The sequence below is a fragment of the Melozone crissalis genome, unplaced genomic scaffold, assembly GCF_028551555.1.
Source record: "Melozone crissalis strain CALT ecotype California unplaced genomic scaffold, PUWL_Pcris_2 ptg000160l_1, whole genome shotgun sequence".
NCBI classification, from domain to species: Eukaryota; Metazoa; Chordata; class Aves; order Passeriformes; family Passerellidae; genus Melozone; species Melozone crissalis.
Genome location: NW_026535931.1, coordinates 440313 through 460367, shown reverse-complemented (window position 1 = coordinate 460367; position 20055 = coordinate 440313). Strand labels below are relative to the sequence as shown.

General features: G+C 44.3%; 1 protein-coding gene across 2 annotated transcripts in view; it reads right to left on the bottom strand.

The window, feature by feature from the left end:
• The window catches only part of SCN8A (sodium voltage-gated channel alpha subunit 8), a 57622-nt gene that overhangs the window by 33254 nt on the left and 4313 nt on the right, over positions 1-20055 (bottom strand). The window contains exons 2-6 of one of the 2 annotated variants that reach the window (XM_054293532.1): positions 13825-14154; positions 5435-5552; positions 3377-3467; positions 2819-2947; positions 821-912 (exon numbers count right to left, since the gene is read on the bottom strand). In XM_054293532.1, coding sequence (XP_054149507.1) covers positions 821-912; positions 2819-2947; positions 3377-3467; positions 5435-5552; positions 13825-14100 — 706 coding nt within the window. In that variant the 5' untranslated portion in view covers positions 14101-14154. Of the gene's footprint in view, positions 1-591; positions 684-820; positions 913-2818; positions 2948-3376; positions 3468-5434; positions 5553-13824; positions 14155-20055 lie in introns of both variants that reach the window. The other variant, XM_054293534.1, reaches the window with a different exon arrangement.

Genomic DNA, 20055 nt, shown 5'->3' with positions numbered 1-20055 from the left:
CCCAAACCAGACTGGAATTCTGGGGTTCTCAGTCCATAATGTCTCTGTGGTGTCCCAAAGGAAGGGTCACTGCTCACTCTGTGACACCCAGCTGAGTTACAAGTCCAGAAGCAGCTTTGGGAAGGGTGGTCCTGACAAGTCCAGCTTTGGAGTGGCACAGGAAATGGGAAAAAAGGTTTTAATCTCAGTTGGGTTTTGCTCTGTTGCTTTATAAAATTATTCCTGAAGCAACTCCAAAACCACTGACAATAACAGGGCGAGTCCCTGAGCCAGAAACTGTTCAGCCTGAGGAGGAGCCTGATCCTTTTCCTCTGGAATTAAACTTTAAAGCCTGGCTTTAGTCTCAGAGATCAGTACAAAAAGGGACAGAAATCAGCATAAAAAGGGACAGAAAAATATGGAGTAACAGCCTGTTCATCCCATAATTTGATGGCCCAGAGCCTTGATTCCAAACTGCTCTGTTACACAGACTGCAAATCCCATCCAAAGAATCCCAGTGCCATTTCTGAGGAATGAGCAGTGCAGGAGGGGAGGGGAAATACAGAGAGGAGACACACACAAGCCCAGCCTTTAATGCTGAATGGTTCTCACCTGGAATTACAGAGATAGTTTTCAAAGCTCGGAGAACTCTGAAAGTTCTCAATGCTGAGACATTCCCAAGGTCCACAAACTCTGTGACATATCTGCAATGAGGGAGGTCACACACAAAAAACACCATGACAATACACACACCAAAATAAAACAACAACTACGGACAAAGCAATACATCACTCACAGGGGCCTGTACCCGACAGCTAAACACCAACCGGGGCCGCCTTACCTGGAATTACAGAAATAGTTTTCAAAGCTCTCAGAACCCTGAAAGTGCGCAGAGCTGAAACATTGCCTAGGTTTACAAACTCTGTTATATACCTGCAGAATTAAACCAGAGTTAATGGCACCGTTGGGGTCACCTTCCTTTGCACAAATTGTCTGCTTGCAGGAAACAGCTTGTGATTTAAAAACGCTTCAGAATTGGCATTGAAGACAAAGAGAGAGACAAAGGTGCAGGGGTAAAATGTGGTTTAAGTCTCTCTGCTCTTCAATCAGCTTGCCCAGGTACATGGTTGGATATCCATCCTCACCTGGAATCATGGAATGTCCTGAGCTGGAAGGGACCCCAAGGATCATCCAGTGCAGCTCCTGGCCCTGCACAGACAGCCCAACAATCCCACCCTGTGCCTGACAGGATTGTCCAAACTCTCCTGCAGCTCTGGCAGCCTCGGGGCTGTGCCCATTCCCTGGGCAGCCTGGGCAGTGCCAGCACCCTCTGGCAGAAGAATCCTCTCCTGATTTCCCTCTCCTGGCAGAGCTGCAGTGGTTCCCTGGTGTCCTGTCCCTGGTCACAGGGAGCAGAGATGGGAGCTGCCCCTCGGGATGGAGCTGCAGCCCCCAAGGAGTCTCCCCTCAGTCTCTTGTCCAGCTGAACAGACCCAGAGCCCTCCTCAGACCCTCCTGACCCTGCTTTGGACCCTCTGCAACACCTTCAGATGGTTTTTATATAATGGTGCCCCAAACTTCACACAGTCCTAGAGAGAATTTGGAATTTTGAATCTCTGCAGAAGGCAGCGATTGTAAAAACAAATCTCCTCCAAATATTTGAGGAGATCTGGTGACACCACCTTGAGCAACCTGGGCTAGAGGGAAATGTCCCTGCCCATGGGACTGGATGAGCTTTAAGGTCCCTTCCAGCCCAAACCAATCCATGATTCCATGACTGTACCTCAGATCAGGGGTTTCAGGTATATTCGCTTCACTTCACGTTTTTTAAGAAAACATAATCATCTTCTGCTTTGATTAACATCCTTCCATTTAATTAGCATCCTTCATTTTAATTAGCATCCTCCATTTTTAATCCTTTATGCTTCAATGTCTGTTTGTGAGGCACAGGAAGGTTTAGTTCTCTTTTTCCAAGCAGATAAACCCAAGGTACACAGGGGAGAAGAGGCTTAGAGCAAAGTTCTATTTTACCCCAGCTTAGAGAATATTTCCTCTGTGCCACGTGGGGAGAAACTTGCCATGAAAAAGCACAGAAATGCTCAACATTCAAGATTTTTCCTGCTGCAGAAAGGCCTCAAGGGCTTCAAAAATCTCTTAGTGTGGTTTAAATAATGCCCTTGGCACAAAAAGAATTGTACAGAGCCTACAGGCAAAGCCTGGCCTCTGGAAAGGAAAGGGTTACCAACAATCCCCACTGGGGGATTTGGGACATTCCTTGCAGACCAATGCCTTAAAACTGGTGGGATTTGGTGATTTCTGGAGAAATGAAGGGATTGATAATTCCCAGGTGGGGTTTGGTCTGTGTGCACCCACACTGGGAGCTCACTCTGGGTTCAGGGTGTGTTTCCACAAGAGAAAAAAAAACAGGAAGGAAAATCAAATATCTCCTTTCTGACACTGCAGCTCCATGGGAAATGGGTTAATAATGGCTTATTAACAGGTTATTAATGGGTTAATCACAGTCCAGCCTCCAGTCACAGCCCAAGGAAGGAGTGGTAGGGACTGGAATTTGAAGATATTTGGTTCCTATGCTGATCTGCCCCTCTGGTGCATGAACCACCTAAAATCTTGTATTAATCAAGGCAATTTACAGAAAATCCTTTTTTTTTTTTGCAGTAGCAACTCCACTAACTCCATGCTGTTGAAGTTTAGAGCTGAAATCCCACCAGGCTAAAACTTTCACTGAAGTTTTCCTTGATCTTCTTTTTCCTTATAAACCTTTTTTGCTAAGGGCTCATCCCCTCCCAGGCACAGAAATCCCTGGAAAAACCCAACTTACGCCATCATGATGACACTGAAATCCAGCCAGTTCCAGGGATCCCTCAGGAAGGTGAAGCCATCTATACAGAAACCTCTGGCGATGATTTTCACGAGTGATTCAAACGTATAAATCCCGGTGAATGTGTACCTGGCAGGAGGAAATGTCATTTTAGTAGGGGAAAAAAAAAAAAGAAGGTGAATTGTAAAGACTTTGGTTTAAATAAAAGGTGCCAAGAGATAAAAGAAAAAAACAGACAAAAAACCCAAAAAAGCTCAAAAAATCCCACAAAAACAACAAAAAACCAAACCAAAACAAAACCAAAAAACCCTCAAAAAACAGCAAAAAACCCGCAGAAAAATACAAAAAAAAAAAAAAAATTCCAAAAACCAAAACAAACCAAAAGCAAAAATAAAGAAACCAAACAAAACCCACAAAAAACCAAAGAAAAATAAAACATGGGGAGCATGCAAAAAAAGGCAGAGGGAGGAACAGGGTCCTCAAAGGAACGAACTCAGCAGTTTTGGAGGTTCTTACAAACACAAATTTTGATAATTAAATGCAATAATTTCTACTTACTCCACATTCTTGGACCATTCTGGCGGGTTACTAAAAGTCATGAATACACAGTTGGTCAAAATAGTGCACATAATGATCATGCTAAATACTGTGGGACAGAGTCAAGGAGCAAAGGGACACACAGGGACTCTAAATCCCCTAAATTCCCCAAATGTCACTGAGATGAAGGAAAATCCAACCATTTCCAGGCTATTCTCTGTGGGCTGCTAATATTTCCCAGCAGTCCTGAGAAATAAGATTATTTCTATTTTTAATGTATTGTATTACATAGAATATCTATATGCTGTATGCATTGTATTATATATAATATTTATATAGTATATACTATTTATATATTTTATATACTGTACTATATATGCTATTTATATACTATATAGCATATATACTATATGCTATATACACTGTTTTATATACAATATTTATACGCTATATAAATATCATAAATATAAATATATGTAAATATAAACATACAATATATTTAATATATTGTATTATATATACTATTTATTTACTATATAATATATATACCATATGCTACATACACTGTTTTATATATACTATTTATATATTATATAAATATTGTAAATATTTTATGTAATGTAAACATAAATATATACAATGTATTTTATATGTTGTATTTTATATATACTATTTATATACTACATAACATATATACTATATATAATTATATATAGATATATAGTTATATATATGTATAGATATATAGTTATATATATGTATGTATATATATATATATAACTATATAACTATGTAACACATATGACTGCATAAATAACATTTTGTGTCATCATTTGGTGAATTTTCTGGTTTATATAAATTTAATATACTTTATGCATATACATATATAGTATATAACAATTATGACTACATAAATAACATTTGCTGTCATCATTTGGTGAATTTTCTGGTTTATATAAATTTCATATATTTTATATATATACATATATAGTATACAACAAATATGACTACATAAATAGTAATTTATATCACCATTTGATGAATTTTCTGGTTGATATAAATTTAATTTACTTTTAAAATTAGTTGTATATAATCAATGTTACATTTTTTGTTATGCCACAGCAATTCAATTCAGAGGCCTAAATGAATCCTTGCCCCCAAATCCATCTATTCAGTAACTCCTGAATTAGGAGCAGAGTGGTGAAATTCAGATATTTGACTTCCAGAATTATTTCAGGAGACTCAAACAGACCCCAGAGCCTCCAGCAGCACCTCGGGCTCAGCCTGACAGAAATTCATCCCTGGGGAGGAAAGGCCACGAGAAATAACTCAGACCAAGGAAAAACATTCCCAATTCAACTCTGAAAAGATGGAAAAGCTTTTCCTCCATCTGAGGTACAGGAAGGGAGATTACAGAAGCCTCTAAACCATGTGGATGTGTTTCCATTTGAGATCCATTTTCTAAAAATAAATAAATAAACAGGCTGGAGCAGCTCAGTCAATAAAATACATTATTTTTCTCCTAAGAACACCATCAGATGGTGCCTCCAAAGCTCTGCAATGGGACATTCTGGAGGAGCTTTGCCATTAGCAGGATGTTTTAGAAATGCCCAAAGAGCAAGAAATTAGGCAGTGTCTAATTACAGACAAGGTGGCTGTGGTTTGTTCTCCAGATAATAATTCTGTTTATTTCTATGTAATATTCTAATATTTATTTCAGTATATTTTAATTCCATTTAAACATTTCAGTAGCTTTTAAAGCCTAACTCTCCTTCATGTAAAACACAACCTTAAGTTACATCTGTTCCAAAACTCATCCACGTGTGTGAACAGGGAAAATAAAGGAGAATTTCCCTTCATTGGAGTGGCTAAAGAACTGCTTTTTCCTCCAGTAAAAATCTGGATTTTGTGCATATTCTGAGGCCACATCTCCAGGTGCAGGACCGGCATTTATATTCGTGAACAATGCAAAAAATAACAGCTAAGAGATTTTCAATAAATGGAAAAAATTAGCAAAAGACAAGAGCTAAGAGATTTTCAACAAATACCCAAAGGTAATTCAGTAATAAAAAGGATATGAATGTATCAAAATTTTAATAGCTATTCTTCTAAACAGATTAAAAGGACTTAAAATGTACAAGGCAGGTGTGGCACTAAATCGGAAGAGTGTTTTCCCTCTGTTTAGTACTACAAAGGTCTGCAGAGAAAAAAAGAAAAAGAAAGAGAGAGACAGAGTTAATGCAGGAAAATCACAGCAGGAATTGCACAAAGCAGACAGAATTCCAGGGTAAAAAAAAATTGCATTTTCTGTTGTTTTTTATTTTTAATAATCTCCTTTATGAAACTCCCATTAGGGCACAACACACCTGAACATCACAGGCATCACCCACCAGGACACCAGGGGGAATTCTACTCCAAAAATCCATTTATAATCTGAGATCCCAGCCAGGGCAGAAGCCAAAATTCCAAATTTCCCACCCAAGCCCCTCTTTGCTCTCCCACACCCCATTACTCCTTCCTAAGGATCCTCAGAGCCCCAGAACCAGATCTGGCACAGCCCCTGCTGGAATCTGAAATGTAAAGAACTCTTAGAATTTGAGACTTGCAAGCTAAAATTTAATATTAAACACAGGATTTGATCTGAGACCTTGGAAAATGCCTTTAAACTTAAGTGTTAAAGGTAAAAATGTGGATTTAAAGTAGAGACACATTAAGCTAAGTAAAGTTTGAAGTTTCAGAGTTTAGGATATAGAAAATAATAAAAGTAGTTACAGAGGTGAAGAAGGAGTTTAGAATATAGCACTATAGGTTTGTGTGTTGTAACATGAATGGCTAAGAAAGTTTACACTGTACTATGGCTCTATAAAATGAAATATTTAAGGATTGGGTCAAAAATATAAATATCTTTGCTTTATTTCATTGGTTAATAACTCTTTTAAAGGTCTTGTAATTAAGGGTTTTGGACTTTCTGAATTCTGCTGTAACAATGTGAGCTGAACTCACCCTTCTCAATTATGCAAAAAAAAAAGAAAATAAAATGCATCACTAAAACCAACTCAGAGTTCTTGTCTCAAACTTATTCAAAACTCCCCACAAGTGAATTATCACACTTCCCAAACAACCACAACAAATCCTGCAGTTACAAATCCCTGGAAGGACAGACTGACGGGCAAAGAGGACCAAAATGTGGTGGCAGCGTCCACAGGTCACCCACCATCCCCAGCACAGCAAACTCAACGCTTTTCCCTACAGAACTAATGAAAATTTCAGGTTCATTTCTTCATTCAGAACCTGTGGAATGAATTTCAGGGTCATTTCTTCATTCAGGATCTGTGGAATGATTTTCAGGTTCAATTCTGCATTCAGGATCTGTGGAACGAATTTCAGGTTCATTTCTTCATTCAGAACCCATGGAAGGAATTTCAGGTTCATTTCTCCATTAAGAACCTGTGGAATGAATTTCAGGTTCATTTCTTCATTCCGAACCTGTGGAAGGAATTTCAGGATGATTTCTCCATTAAGAACCTGTGGAAGGAATTTCAGGTTCATTGTGGAAGGAATTTCAGGTTCATTTCTCCATTCAGAACCTGTGGAAGGAATTTCAGGTTCATTGTGGAAGGAATTTCAGGTTCATTTCTCCATTAAGAACCTGTGGAAGGAATTTCAGGTTCATTGTGGAAGGAATTTCAGGTTCATTTCTCCATTAAGAACCTGTGGAAGGAATTTCAGGTTCATTGTGGAAGGAATTTCAGGTTCATTTCTCCATTCGGAACCTGTGGAAGGAATTTCAGGTTCATTGTGGAAGGAATTTCAGGTTCATTTCTTCATTAAGAACCCGTGGAATGAATTTCAGGTTCATTTCCTCTTTGGAACCTGTGGAAGGAATTTCAGGTTCATTTCTCCATTAAGAACCTGTGGAAGGAATTTCAGGTTCATTTCTCCATTCAGAACCTGTGGAATGGATTTCAGGTTCATTTCTCCATTAAGAACCTGTGAAATGATCCGTGTGAGCGTGGGGCAGAATTCTGCTGGTCCATCTCCCTGCAGAGAGCAGCACCAGGGGCAAACCGGGTCTGTGGGTGCCTCACACCCAGAGCACCCACAGAGGGAAAAATGCAATTTGTGTGCACTTGGAAGCCAAAGCCCTTTCCCTGGCACCGTTTTTCCCGTTTTTATCCCCTCCAGGATGGCCCCAAAGCACAGCTGGACTCACTCCTGTCTCCAACCCCAGCTGGCACAGCCCTGAGCTCAGAGCCCAACCCCAGGGAATCCACCAGGGCTCTGTGCCAGCTCAGGCTTCCCCAGGAGACTCATCTTGGGAAATTTGTCATTTTCCTCGTCAATGGAACAACGTGTTTGAGCTCGTTTGGTTAAATTAGACCACTGAGCAGTAAATTATTTGCAAAGGAAATCAAAATCAGATTGTGGTTCAGCACGGAGAGAGGAAGGTTTGTTAGCAGAACCACTAATGCATCCCCACCAAAAGCACTTTAAAGACAGCCCTGGACAGCTCTTAAATTGCAGCATCAAGAATTAATGACCAGATCACCTTGGCATGGACAAACCTCCTAAAAGGCCCAAAGTTTTGCAAAATTGCCATTACAGAGAGCTCAGGGGACACCCAGTTCTAGGAATCAGCTCTCCCCTGTCCCTGACACCACAAACTTTCCAGGACTCACATCCCCTTCCTCTTTAAATCTCTTTAAAAAGGATTTCCCACACCTTCTGAGACATGAAACCTCAGCAGGACCGTGCTGGACATTATGTGGGACAAGGGCAGCTGGAAAAAGACAGGAACTTCCCAAAGCCCACAGTGCTGAGTGTCCACTCATTCCTTGGACATCTCAGGGATGGGGACTCCAAACCTTCCTGGGCAGCCCCTCCCAATGCCTGACCACCCTTTCCATGAACAAATCTAAGTTTTCATCATCCCATTGCCTACCAAACATGAACTCCATGCTCTTCCTGCTTAGTCCCTCACGTGTTGTGTGACTGCACCTAAGGCAGCTCCTTGTTTTCTGCCCAGATTTCTCCTTTCAGACCACAAAAGCTGCTGAATTGTTCCTGCCTGTAAAGCCCATCACCCCTGGACCTCTCAGCACAGCCCTCACACCAGTGAGGTGTCAGAATTCCAATCTGCTCAAGGATTACGACATCCACCATTCCCCTGTGTACCCTCTAAAATCCTGAGTAAATCTCCACTTGGTCTTGTCAATAGAAAGAAAAGCCCAAAAGCCAAGAAATGTTTGGCAATTTAAACCCTCTCCTAGCTTTCCATTCTGCTGCTGACATATTAAAACTCCATTTCAAAATGGCTGCAAGCTCTTAAAACATTTTCTGGAGCTGGGCCAAGAACATCCTTAAGAGCTTTTAAGATGTGCTGAAGCAAAGCTCAAAACTCAGAGGAAGGTGATACCTGGAAAAAGGTATTTTGCAGTCAGATAAGAGATGGTTTTGTCTGGTTGGACTCTCCAAAAACTCCATCCTCTTCAGTTCCCATCAAGTTCATCAGGACTCACCAAAACCTTCTTCATAAAAAGAAGGTTCCATAAAAATCAATCTGCAAAATGATGACTGTGCTTGGGAGAGCAACAGAACCAACTGGGGGATGGCAAGAATCATTCCAGCTCCAGCAAGATTTAAAACATTCCTGCTTCCTGCAGGTTTGCCACTGAGCAGCTCTGTGATGGCTGGGGAGTGAGGGGGAGTGGGCAGGAGATTTCAGAAGCAAACAGCTTTGGGAACAGCCTCAGAACATATGGGAGCACATTCCTGCAGCAGTGGCTTCCTGGTGACACCCTGAGTGAGCCACTGGGGCTGCTGGAGAAGGAATTTAGGAATTACAGACACAACCAGTCCTGAGAGCAGCCCTGGGCAGAAGGTTTGAGGTGCCCCAGGAGCCCCCCGAGCCTGGGCTGAGCCCCTCTGCCCTGCTCAGGTGAGACCCCAGCCCTGGGAGATGTGCAGCTGCTGCAGGGAGTCCCTGATTTTGAGCCCCTGATTTTTAAGTTTTAAGGACCTGTGCAAGGAAATCCACTCTGACTCCTGGCCAGAAATAATCCTCCAGCCTTTCCCCCTCACGAGTGGGCTGCAGTTACTGAGGAGATGGGAGCAGATTCCACACTTGGCACTCCCTGATCCCAGCTCTGCACGCCTGGATCCACAGCACCAACAGCTCCATCCCACTCTGCCTTCCCTCCAACACCTGGAGAGGACTGCAGAACACGCCTGCCAGGGAATCCAACCTCCTTTCTTCACTCTTTCCCTTCCACACTCACTTTTCCTGCTCCTCTGAAGCCAAAGTGGAAGAAAAAACACCATTAAAGCACTCAAGACCTGGGAAAGGCAATGAGATGCTGGAAATAAGAATAAAAATCTGATTTTTGGGATGGTTCTGACTCTTTTCTCTGTTTTGGTGACTTCTCTGAAATGCAAACCCAGGAATGGTGTCGCGACCTTGCAGAGTCACCACGGCCAAGGCTCCTGAGGCACATCCCAGAGCCAGACGTGCCTCCTGCAGCTGGTCCCTCACATCCCTGTGATTTTCCTGGGCCAAGGTGACATTCTGGACCCACAGGGCCCGTTTCCAAAGCTGGCATGTGACTTGACAAAGCTGCAAGTCACTCCCTTGGCACGAAGGCTCTGGAGAGATCCTCAGGTGCTTCTGTGGAGGCCATGGGTGACCTCAGACGTCCCAGCCCAGTCAGACCTCACCTGTGTGTGTGTGTGTGTGTGGACACTCCTCCTTTTCCCACTGAAATCCATCTTATCCACCTAAACTTGCCCACAGAATATCCAGGGACCTTCTGCTGCCTCATCACTGCAGCCTTTGCAGGAGCACCTTCACCTCATCCTGCAGCAGGGATGGAATTTGAGGGAATTGGAAATGGAAGGTGTTTGAGGAGAACAACCCCAACCTGGCAAACACCACGTCCAGAGGGAAAGAACAGAGTCCAGAGGGAAAGAACAAGGTCCAGAGGGAAAGAACAGGGTGAGGATGGAAAGAACAGGGTCCAGAGGGAAAGAACAGAGTCCAGAGGGAAAGAACAGGGTGAGGAGGGAAAGAGCAGAGTCCAGAAGGAAAGAACAGAGTCCAGAGGGAAAGAACAGAGTCCAGAGGGAAAGAAAAGAGTCCAGAGGGAAAGAACAGGGTGAGGAGGGAAAGAGCAGAGTCCAGAAGGAAAGAACAGAGTCCAGAGGGAAAGAACAGGGTGAGGATGGAAAGAACAGGGTCCAGAGGGAAAGAACAGAGTCCAGAGGGAAAGAACAGGGTCCAGAGGGAAAGAACAGAGTCCAGAAGGAAAGAACAGGGTCCAGAGGGAAAGAACAGGGTCCAGAGGGAAAGAACAGAGTCCAGAGGGAAAGAACAGGGTGAGGAGGGAAAGAGCAGAGTCCAGAAGGAAAGAACAGAGTCCAGAGGGAAAGAACAGAGTCCAGAGGGAAAGAAAAGAGTCCAGAGGGAAAGAACAGGGTGAGGAGGGAAAGAACAGAGTCCAGAAGGAAAGAACAGAGTCCAGAGGGAAAGAACAGGGTGAGGAGGGAAAGAACAGAGTCCAGAAGGAAAGAACAGAGTCCAGAGGGAAAGAACAGGGTGAGGAGGTGCTGAGGAGGGATGGGCTGGACCACGAATGGTTCAGAAGGAAAGAGAGGCACAGAAGATGGAAAAACTTCCAAAATGGAAATCCTGGATATGGGAATGAAAGAGGAAAATGGTCCTGATATCTTAATAAACATTGCAGGATTTAAGGCCATGAGGCTGCTCTGCTCCCAAGGCTGGGGCTGCTTACAGGGGGTTTTTCCTGAATTTTGTTTGCACATGTGAACAAGGAAGTTCATGTACCTGCCTTTTGGATATATGAATTGAAATGGTTTGGGTTTCCATAATAAAAATGGTCAACTATTGCTCCTACCCAGGAACTGGAAAGCCATTTCAAGTTGTAAAACAAGAAAACATGAAAGAATTCTTTCTGGTCCTTACACAGAGACAAAAGGGAGCTAAAGCAGCTCCCAAAGCTGCTGCCTGTGAGCAAAGGGATTCCAGATTCTCCTCAGAGCCATGATTTACCCCTCACTTCAAGAAACTCAGGGGCTAGAATGTGTCCAGAGCTGGGAACAAGCTGAACTTGATCCTGGAGGTCTTTTCCAATTCAAGGATTCTGGGATTCTGTGACTCCCATATTGCAAAACTGAGCAGAGGAAAGAGCAGCAGCTTGGACAAAACCATTGCTGGGCTACAAACCCAGGAGTTGTGACTCCCTGTGCCACGGTTCTGTTTCCAGGTCACACTGTTTCTCCTTTAAATATCAGTTTACAGGTGCTGGGAGGTTCAGCTGCTCTGTTGAAATGCAGTTTCAGTTTCCTTAGACAAACCAAGATCACCGTGTCCTCCTGCAGGGAAAAGCAACCAGCTGATTCGTCCCCGTGCACGCTGCAAAAGCAAAGACCTGTGATGCAAAACCTTCTGGAGAAGGGGAGAGAGAGAAAAAAAAAAAAATCTTGGAAAACTTCCCATGATTCAAGCAGATTCGTAATTCCTGATGATTCAGAGAAGAGCCTTTTTTAATGGCCTTAAAAAAAAATTCTTTGTGGAAAGTCACTGACTGTTGGAAGCAGCAAGGAGCACTAAGGCAAGGCTGAGATGGACAGGGAGGGAGCAGAGGATTCAGGGTTTGTGGGGAGGTCAGCAGGGCTGGGGGGGGTTTGCTCCCATCTCCAGAACCTTCCCTGCATTCCCAGGGATGTGACAGATGCCTTCAGAGAGGGAATGCAGCGCGTTCCTGCCTCTCCAAATGAAAGGTTTATTAATAGCCTCGTGTTGGGAGGCAAACGCGCAGACGGATGCGGCAGGAGGGAAAAGGGGGTTCCCTGCGCCTCCTTTTGGGGTTTGGGGGGGAATGCTGAGAGCCAGGGAGCTCTGCCCACTGCCCCTTCAGCACTGCCCCCTCCTTCAGCCAGAATAAAACATGAATCGGCCCAATTCTCCCACTGACACCAGCCCTGCACCTCACAGACACAGAGAGGCTTCAAAACTCTGACAGTGGCATCACAGACATTTCTGTGGTGGGAAAAAGGGGTTGAGAGACCTTGGGAGTTCTCCTGTGAGGGTGGGCACAGAGTGCCCAGAGAAGCTGTGGGTGCTCCTGGATCCCTGGCAGTGCCCAAGACAGGGCTTGGAGCAGCCTGGGACAGTGGAAAGTGTCCCTGTCCCTGGCAGGGGTGGCACTGGATGAGCTTTAAGATCCCTCCCAACCCAAATCCTTTAATTCTATGACCTGCTCTCACCAGAACTAGACTGGTTTAATAAAGAGAAAATATTTGTTTAATAAATAAAGAGTATTCCTGAGGATAACTAAGCTGCCTTGTTCCCACAGCAGCTCCTGGTAGTGCATCTCCTGGAGGAGCACATCAGCTGGGCACCACGCTGCCAAACACAGATCCCCAAATGTCACAGCCCTGTCCTGACTCAGAACCTGCCCTCAGCACTCAGGACACAAGAATTAATTGACACAAACAACCATTAAATTAATCAGAGTAAAGAAGGGTCAGTTACACTCATCACTCCCCAAATTCAGCTGATTTCATGTCAATGATGCCCTGCCAGTCTCAGAGTCACTCCTGAGCGTGGCACAAACGTCTGTCCCAACAAAAACTCTGACCAAACTCATTGGTCACCCGTGACACAGACTGCACACTCAGCCAGTTCTGAGCCCTGAACAGCCACAGCACAGCTCCTGTCACCCACACAGCTCAGTCTGCAGCTCCCCCAGAGGCACAGCTGAGCCTCACTCGAGATGGTGACTGTCTCAGCTGCCTCAATTAGACTTGCATCAAAGAAAGCAATGAAATTAAACACTGAAGAACCTCAGTTTTGCCTTCTAGTGAAATCAGTGGCCATGCTCCTCATTCCATCACCAGTGGATCCCTCCCCTTCATCCCCAGCAGAGTTTGACAACCATTCCCTCACGACACCTTTTCTCCAAACACCTCAGCACCCATAAATGCTTCCTGCCACATCACCTTAGACAAACAAAAATTAAGATGAAAGTGAGTTAATTAGTCTCCTTTTTGGCCATGATTCTGTGTCCCAGTGCTTCATAACCATCAACTTCAGACTGAATTCCATGTAAGTGATGAAATACACACTGAAACCTTTACTGTTACCCCTCCATTAAATTCTTCTTATTGCCCTGATGGTTCAAATTGGCACATCAGCACAACTTGAACTATTTTTAGTTTCCAGAGCTTGCTCTCCTAACTCCACCCTTAAAGACTGAGGTGACAGAGGTGATAATATCACCTCTATTAAACCCCACAGAAAAATATATAAAAAATATTTTATATATACAAAACAACCAAACCATCCCCATCCAAGACTCCCTTCCTTTATCTTCTGTTCAAACCATAACCCAAACCTGTAAACTCCCAAGAAAAAAAAAGGCGCTTTAGCAACTCCTTCCTTGCAGACTCACTTTCTGGGTCATATAATAAGGGTCAAAGTCCTCCAGCGGCACAGCAACCAGCCCTTTAGGGATGTCCCCGTAGATGAAAGGCAAATTCTTGCCCGCCTCAAGGTCACTGTTTGGTTTTGGTTTGCTGTCTTCATCGTCGTCCCGGTGGCTGCTGTCCTGCTTGGAGCGCTGCTTCTTCTTCAGCTCCGCGATGTGTTTCTCGATGTTGGCCAGGGACTCCGGAGTGAAGGGTTTAAAACTCTCGGGGCCTGGTGGTGCGAGCAGCCGCGCTGCCATCTTTTCATCCTGCAGCAGCTTCTTTAGAGATGTTGCACCCCGGGCAGGTCAGCTCTGCGGGGAGAAAACACGGGCACGAGGTGAGAGCGGCACGGGCAGCGGCACGGGGAGCCCCGCTGCTCTCACCCCCATGGAGGTGATGCCTTGGAACACAGCTAGACAAAGAATAAAGCAGGGTTTATTATTAAAAAGGCCTTTACAGGATCCACCTCGGGCAGCACAAGAGCCTGGCCAGGGCTACACCCAAGATGGCTCATTGGCACTTGGCTCATTGTCCACCCAAGATGGACAATAGTCACGAGTTTTCATACAATTTTAAATTTTTATTTATTCTTTTCAGGCCCTGAAGTTGCAGGTGACGCCTTGTGGGGCACCCTGGAACAGAGCAACACAGAGTTAAACAATAAATTACGGATTTATTAAAAGGATCTCCTCAAAGGATACACCTTGGGCAGAACAAGAGCCCGGCCGTGACTCTTGTCCACCCAAGATGGACTCAGAGTCACGAGATTTCATATAATTATAAATTTTTATTTGTACTTTTCAGGCCCTGAGGCTGTAGGTGATGCCTTGAGATGTTCCTGGAACAGATCTACACATAGTTAAAGAATAAAGCAGGGATTTATTCAAAGGATATTCTCAAAGGATCCACCTCGGGCAGCACAAGAGCCTGGCCAGGGCACTTATTGTCCACCCAAGATGGTTCACTGGCACTTGGCCCACTGTCCACCCAAGATGGACTAAGAGTCACAAGATTTCATACAATTATAAATTTTTATTTATACTTATCAAGCCCTGAGGCTGTAGATGACACCTTGAGGGGCACCCTGCAACAGAGCTAGACAGAGTTAAAGAATAAAGTAGGGATTTATTATTAAAAAGGCCTTTACAGGATACCCTTTGGGCAGCACAAGAGTCTGGCCATGGCACTTACTGTCCACCCAAGATGGACAATAGTTATGAGTTTTCGTACAATTATAATTTTTTATTTATACTTTTCAGGCCCTGAAGCTGTAGGTGATGCCTTGAGAGGTTCCTGGAACAGAGCTACACAGAGTTAAAGAATAAATTATGGATTTATTGAAAGGATCTCCTCAAAGGATACACCTTGGGCAGCACAAGAGCCTGGCCGTGGCTCCACCCAAGATGGACACTGGTCATCAGTTTCCACACTTTAATAAGTTTTGGTTCATTTCTATATTGGGTTAATTGTCCAATTCCAGCTCCAGGTGATGCAGCCCCATCCTCTCAGATTGCTCTCCTCAATTCCCTGCTGTTTACACTTTTTGGGCCTGGAGCTGCAGCTCTTGGTTCTGGGGCTGGAAAAGGATTGTTCTGACTGACTGAGCTGTGAGGAGAACTTGCTAAAACACTTTATATGAAGTTCAGAGTTCTGTACCAATGCAGCACAGAGTCTGGAAAATATGAAAACTCAAACTGAAGGCACCAGGGTGAGGAGCAGACCTGCTGGTTTCACCCCCAAAACGAGCTCCAGGCACGTGCACACCACGGCTGGACACAGCTGAACCCACCTTCACTGCCCAAGGTGCCACCTCAGTGAGTTCCACAAGCAAGAAGCAGCTTGTAGGATCTCCCCCAGCCCCTCTTGAACACAAACTATTCTGGAAAAACCGCCCTGAAAAGCAACTTGGTGCTCACAGCAGAGCTGGGAGGAAGTTGGTTCCCCCGAACGCAGCCGCCCACCAGGGCTCTGCAGCTCTGCTCCTCGTGCCAGCTCCAGAAGCAGCAGCAGGAATAGCAGGAATACCCTGCATTTCTGAGCTGCTGCTGCTGCCTCGGCAGCCTGTTCTCACTCCAAGAGGCCAAGGGAGAGAGGGATGACAGAAACCCTGCACTGATGCAACAGCACTGCAGTGCTGCAGGCTGGAAGGGAACCCAGCCCCGGCACGGTGCTCGGGGAGGGACCCAAACACCAAACCCAAGAGGAGAGGCACAAAAACCGTGAGGATATGGCACAAAAACCAGGAGGATATGGCACAAAAACCAGTGAGGATATGGCACAAAAACCATGAGGATACGGCACTAAAACCATGAGGATATGGCACAAAAACCAGTGAGGATATGGCACAGAACCAGTGAGGATATGGCACAGAACCAGTGAGGATATGGCACAAAAACCAGTGAGGATATGGCACAAAAACCATGAGGATATGGCACAGAACCAGTGAGGATATGGCACAGAACCAGTGAGGATATGGCACAAAAACCAGTGAGGATATGGCACCAAAACCAGTGAGGATATGGCACAAAAACCAGTGAGGATATGGCACAAAAACCATGAGGATACGGCACTAAAACCATGAGGATATGGCACAAAAACCAGTGAGGATATGGCACAAAAACCATGAGGATACGGCACTAAAACCATGAGGATATGGCACAAAAACCATGAGGATATGGCACAGAACCAGTGAGGATATGGCACAAAAACCAGTGAGGATATGGCACAAAAACCATGAGAATATGGCACCAAAACCAGTGAGGATATGGCACAAAAACAGTGAGGATATGGCACAAAAACAGTGAAGATGTGGCACCAAACCCGGTGAGGATATGGCACAAAAACCAGTGAGGATATGGCACAAAAACAGTGAGGATATGGCACCAAACCTGGTGAGGATATGGCACAAAAAATGAGGATATGGCACAAAAACCATGAGGATATGGCACAAAAACCATGAGGATATGGCACCAAAACCAGTGAGGATATGGCACAAAAACCAGTGAGGATATGGCACAAAAACCAGTGAGGATATGGCACAAAACCCATGAGGATATGGCACAAAACCAGTGAGGATATGGCACCAAACCAGTGAGGATATGGCACCAAAACCAGTGAGGAGATGGCACAAAAAACATGAGGAGATGGCACAAAAACCAGGAGGATATGGCACAGAACCAGTGAGGATATGGCACAAAAACCAGTGAGGATATGGCACAAAAACAGTGAGAATATGGCACCAAACCCGGTGAGGATATGGCACAAAAACCAGTGAAGATATGGCACAAAAAATGAGGATATGGCACCAAACCAGTGAGGATATGGCACAAAAACAGTGAAGATGTGGCACAAAAACCAGTGAGGATATGGAACAAAAACCAGTGAGGATGTGGCACAAAAACCATGAGGATATGGAACAAAACCCATGAGGATATGGCACAAAAATCTTGAGGATATGGCACAAAAAACATGAGGAAATGGCACAGAACGAATCTCAAAGCTGCCTGGGATAAGGTCCCTCAAGCAAGGAAAAAGATAAGCAGTAAGGTCAGATCTTTTAAGACAACACAAACACAGCATCCAAATAAATATTAAAGATCTGGAGAAAAAAAAAAGACTTTCAGATTCCTTGGAAACTAAATTGTTAAAATTCTGCTATTTCAGCACGAGGTCAAGCACCCCCAGCCTGCCCAGGCCAGGAGGATGCTGAATTCACGTGGGAGGAGCTCAGGGAAGCTGAACTCAACTCTCTGGAGTGCAGTGGGCTTCAGGAACAAATAAAACCCAATAAATAACTGAGTCCTTGGTAAAAACACCTGGAGATCCCAGCCCAATAAATAACTTGAATCCTTGAGAAGAATACCTGGAGATCCTCAGCAACTCCAAAGCTGGAACACCCAGTACAAATCATTCAGAGGGAACTCAGGTTATCCCTTGCAACTGCTGTGACACAACCTTTACACCCTGATCCACACACACATCAATCTGAAACTCCACCACACACTCAAATGCTGTTTCCAGCTCAGGTTTTATATGGAAATCCAAAAAATCCTGGAGTACAGATCTCCTTCCTTATGTAATTCCGGAGTTTAGGATTCTCTTCCTATAAAACTGATTGGGTATTTCTAGAGCAATAATAGTAAAGACTCAAAAAAGATGGCAAGAAGGGGAGAGAAGGGCCAGTATCTTGGTCACAATATCTCTGAGAAATCACCAAATGGCCTGCTGATATTAAGGAAAATTAATTTATTCTATTCTTGCAGCATTTGCATGCATTTAATTACCAAATTTCCCACATACTGTGAAACTATAGAGCAGCATTGGGGATGTGGTCTAATTGAATGGCACAGATAAATATGTAAGGCCTGAATTTAGAAACCAAAGTAGCTCAGGGACACAGCATAAAAAAGGGAATAAATGAAGGCATGAAGGAATTTGTGCAAAATTACACAACCCACAACTGGAGGCACCGACTCAGCTGAGGAAAAAACAAAACCAAACCCAACAAACCAACACCACTCCCCAAATCTGGTTCACAGCTGCACATGGAGGCAGCTGCTCCACATTTTAGATTTTGGAATTACTTACAGGGCTGTTTCTTAACAGGGACCTGAGGGTGTCTCTCCTTGGGATGGTTTTGTCCTGACTTCATTTGTTTTCCCAATAAATGATCCCCCATTAAGGTAATGGGCAAAGTAAGATATGTGGCTCCACCTCATCTTCACCAAGGAGAAACTTCCACAGCTGGTAAAGCTTCTGGAAGCTAAAACCCTTGTAAATGTGATTTCCCAACCAGGAATGGTCCTGCTGGGATTGATGGATGAATCCCAGCATTTATTTTGGCCATTCCCACATCAGGTTTTTCAACCTGTAACAAGAGAAACGCTCTGAAAATTGTGACACAGTTTTTTCCCAATTTTACCCAAAACTGCACTGGGAACACCACTATGCTGCCAAAATCAGCATTGACAGAGACTCAGCATCCAGGTGAGCCGAAGAAGAGGTGATGGAGTTAGGGATCCATGGGAGCCAGGAATTCATCCTGGGAGCTTGGATTTGGGGGCACACAACGCACACATTGCTCAAATGCCAAAGATTTTCCACCAGAAACTGCTGCACTGAAGTGCCCAGTTGCTAAGACTTAATTATTTTTTCTAAATGTTCCCAGCAGTCCATTTACTGGTACATTATGAAATATTCCAATAAATTATTCAAGCTGATCATCAAAATAAATTAAAAAACACTTTTGAGGCAATTTCCTTGCTTTAATACACTTCTTCCTTTATTAATTACCACGAGCCAGCCATTCACAGTGTGTCTTTGAGGCAGAGAGACTTTCTGGGTGAATTTTTATATAACCCACATGGACACAGGTGCCTCTTGATTCCAATAGGAGGATTGAGCCAGGAAGGAAAATGTGGTGTAGATGAACAGCACCCTGAAATCCTGCTGCAGGAAAGCCTAAAAAGCTCCAAGCAAACCCAAAATATCCACCCATGGGGAAATCCATGGCTGGAAGTGGCTTTCAGCCTCCAATCCCCACCTGTCCTGTGCCCAGAAAAGGCAAATTTTATCAATGGAAAGGGTCAGAGTTGTGACCAGCAGCACTGAAGGAAGGACCTTTCCTTTAGGAAAGCTCTCATGGCACGTTTGATGCTACAAAGTGGAAGGAAAAGGAAATATTTCCACTCCCAAGCAGCATTTATTGCTTGGTGCTGGGTGTTTCCCCACCCTGTGTAAAACCTGGTGGAAGTTCCCAGTGCTGGGCTCAACAAGAGAGGCCAAGGGCAGACTTGGGACAGGGCAGGGAAATGCTCATGGTACTGAAATGGCCATCAAGGCCTGAACTTGGACACACACACCTCTAAAGGTAAAGAAAATGAACAGAAATGTACAGAGAAAACAGAAGAAGCAACCAACAGCAACAGAAAAATACTGGAATCATCAAATGGTTGAGTGGTTTGGGTTTGAAGGGACTTTAAAGCTCATTTTGTTCCACCTCCTGCCATGGGCAGGGGCACCTGCTACCACCCCAGGCTGCTCCAAGCCCTGTCTAACCTGGCCACACAGAAAACATGATTAATTAACAACACCTTAATGAAGACTGGCTAAAGATGGATTCCTGCAGGTCTTCACTCCCTCCCAGCAGCTGTGTGCCTTCGGTAACATCCCTCAGTAAGTTACAAGAATCAGAACTAGTTAGTCCTAGTTAA